The sequence below is a fragment of the Atta colombica genome, unplaced genomic scaffold (genome assembly GCF_001594045.1).
Source record: "Atta colombica isolate Treedump-2 unplaced genomic scaffold, Acol1.0 scaffold110, whole genome shotgun sequence".
Classification (NCBI taxonomy): domain Eukaryota; kingdom Metazoa; phylum Arthropoda; class Insecta; order Hymenoptera; family Formicidae; genus Atta; species Atta colombica.
Genome location: NW_017259196.1, coordinates 384,530 through 386,423, shown reverse-complemented (window position 1 = coordinate 386,423; position 1,894 = coordinate 384,530). Strand labels below are relative to the sequence as shown.

Below are 1,894 nucleotides of genomic sequence, written 5' to 3'. Positions count from 1 at the left end.
AAAATAATATATATAATATATATAAAATAATATATTACATAGGTTCTACTGGATACTCTTCATCGTACTCGGATTTGTGTTGCCTATTCACGCAGCTGTAGTATATTGGGATGAATCATATACAAATTCGTTTTTAATTATTGGCGCAGCGCGATTATTAATAACAACAAATATTTCTTGGCTAATAAATAGCGCCTTGCTGGTTTGGGGCCTGAAGAAAGGGAGCAAGTTAATATCTGTTTTTGATATTCTCTCTCGCTTTTTTGCAAATTATTCTTCGAACTGGCGAAGAATCATGATACCGTTCTTATAGATAAGGATGGTATACGTTATAAATAACATTTAACAGAATTTGAAAATATTTTGTCATAAACTCTAAAAAATTACACAAATAAAAAAATAATGTGTTTCCTCTCTCTTTAAGCTTAAATCATTATTGATTTTCTGGATGAAATTAAAATGTTCCATAATAAAAGTTGAAAAATATATAATAATTTTCATAAAAATTTTTAATTTTCTTATAAATTTTCAATTATATACTTATTAACTTAAAGTATTAATAAAATTCTATTATTATTATTAAGGTTAGAATCTTTTCTCGGTAAAAAATTTTTATGAATATGTATAAATATGTATAAACATACATAAACACATATGCATAAATATTTATAAACATGTATAATTATATGTGAAATATGTTCATATATATGCATAATTTTATAATTATACATAAATAATTTTTTTACATTTCTTCAAACTTGATTTTTTATAAAATAAATAGTGCGAAAATTACCTTTTTAATTATTTTTAATGTTTTCACGTTATTATTATTATTTCTATTATTCTAAAAAATAATTTTACAAAAGAAAAAAGGATTTGAATATGTATAGATTTTGTATATAACTATACATGTTTATGAATATTTATGCGTGTTTATGTATGTTTGTACATATTTATACATATTCATGCAAAATTTTTTACCGGGATATATTAAATATTATAAAATTCTCGTATTAGTTAGACTTCGATATATAACTATTTTTCTTTCTTCTTTTAACGGTGTACTGTATCTTCTTCATACGTATAATAGCGTAATCTTTGCATTGTCTATTGAGTTTATTTTCAATAATCTAACTTGTAGAATTGATGTTTTAGATTTCCAGTCGATGACAATTCTGTCTTTTTCCTGTCGAAGTCTTATTGGTTAAATTATCACTATATGCTACCATGGGACTGGAAAAGCGAAGAATTCGGTTCTTATGAAAGAGGACTTACCTCATTTATTCTCAAAATGTGGTACGAACTCGGTTTTATCAATCAACTGAAGACTACTACCTGCGATGATATACGAGAAGCTCTTTACAAAGTGGTCTCATCGGAGATGACACTAGATGAAGCTTTGGCGGAAGTAAAACAGAATGCAGAAGAAAACGCTTATAGAGAAATGCTGAAATATCATCATTAAAAAAATTAATTTATAAGAAAATAAATTAATGTATGTAATTTAATATATTATATATACAGGGTGTCTCGAAATTCGCAAATTGGAATATCATAGTAAGAAAGTTTTCAAAAAATTCAATAAAAAAATTGTTTGTGAAGTTTTATTTTAAGCAATAGTTTGTGAAATAATAAAAATTTGTGAATATGATCAATTATGGATTACATTTAAACGCTGAAATATGCATTTACTAATACTGCACGTACGATTCATGGGCAAGTAATCTAAACGTAGTCCACAATTGGTCATTTTTAAATTCTTATAAAAATTGCTTAAAATAAAAATTCACAAATAATTTTTTTACTTCATTTTTTGAAAATTTCTTTGTTATATTATTCCGTGTTCTGATTTGCGAATTTTAGGGAACATCCTCTATTATAATATACAATTAAT

At 24.8% G+C, this 1,894-nt stretch overlaps 1 protein-coding gene across 3 annotated transcripts in view; it reads left to right on the top strand.

The window, feature by feature from the left end:
• The window catches only part of LOC108693882 (acyl-CoA Delta(11) desaturase), a 4,146-nt gene extending 2,626 nt beyond the window's left edge, over positions 1-1,520 (top strand). For 2 of the 3 annotated variants that reach the window (XM_018203058.1, XM_018203060.1), the window contains exons 5-6: positions 43-228; positions 1,156-1,465. In XM_018203058.1, coding sequence (XP_018058547.1) covers positions 43-228; positions 1,156-1,465 — 496 coding nt within the window. Of the gene's footprint in view, positions 1-42; positions 229-1,155 lie in introns of all 3 variants that reach the window. The other variant, XM_018203061.1, reaches the window with a different exon arrangement.
• Positions 1,521-1,894: the final 374 nt, after the last annotated feature.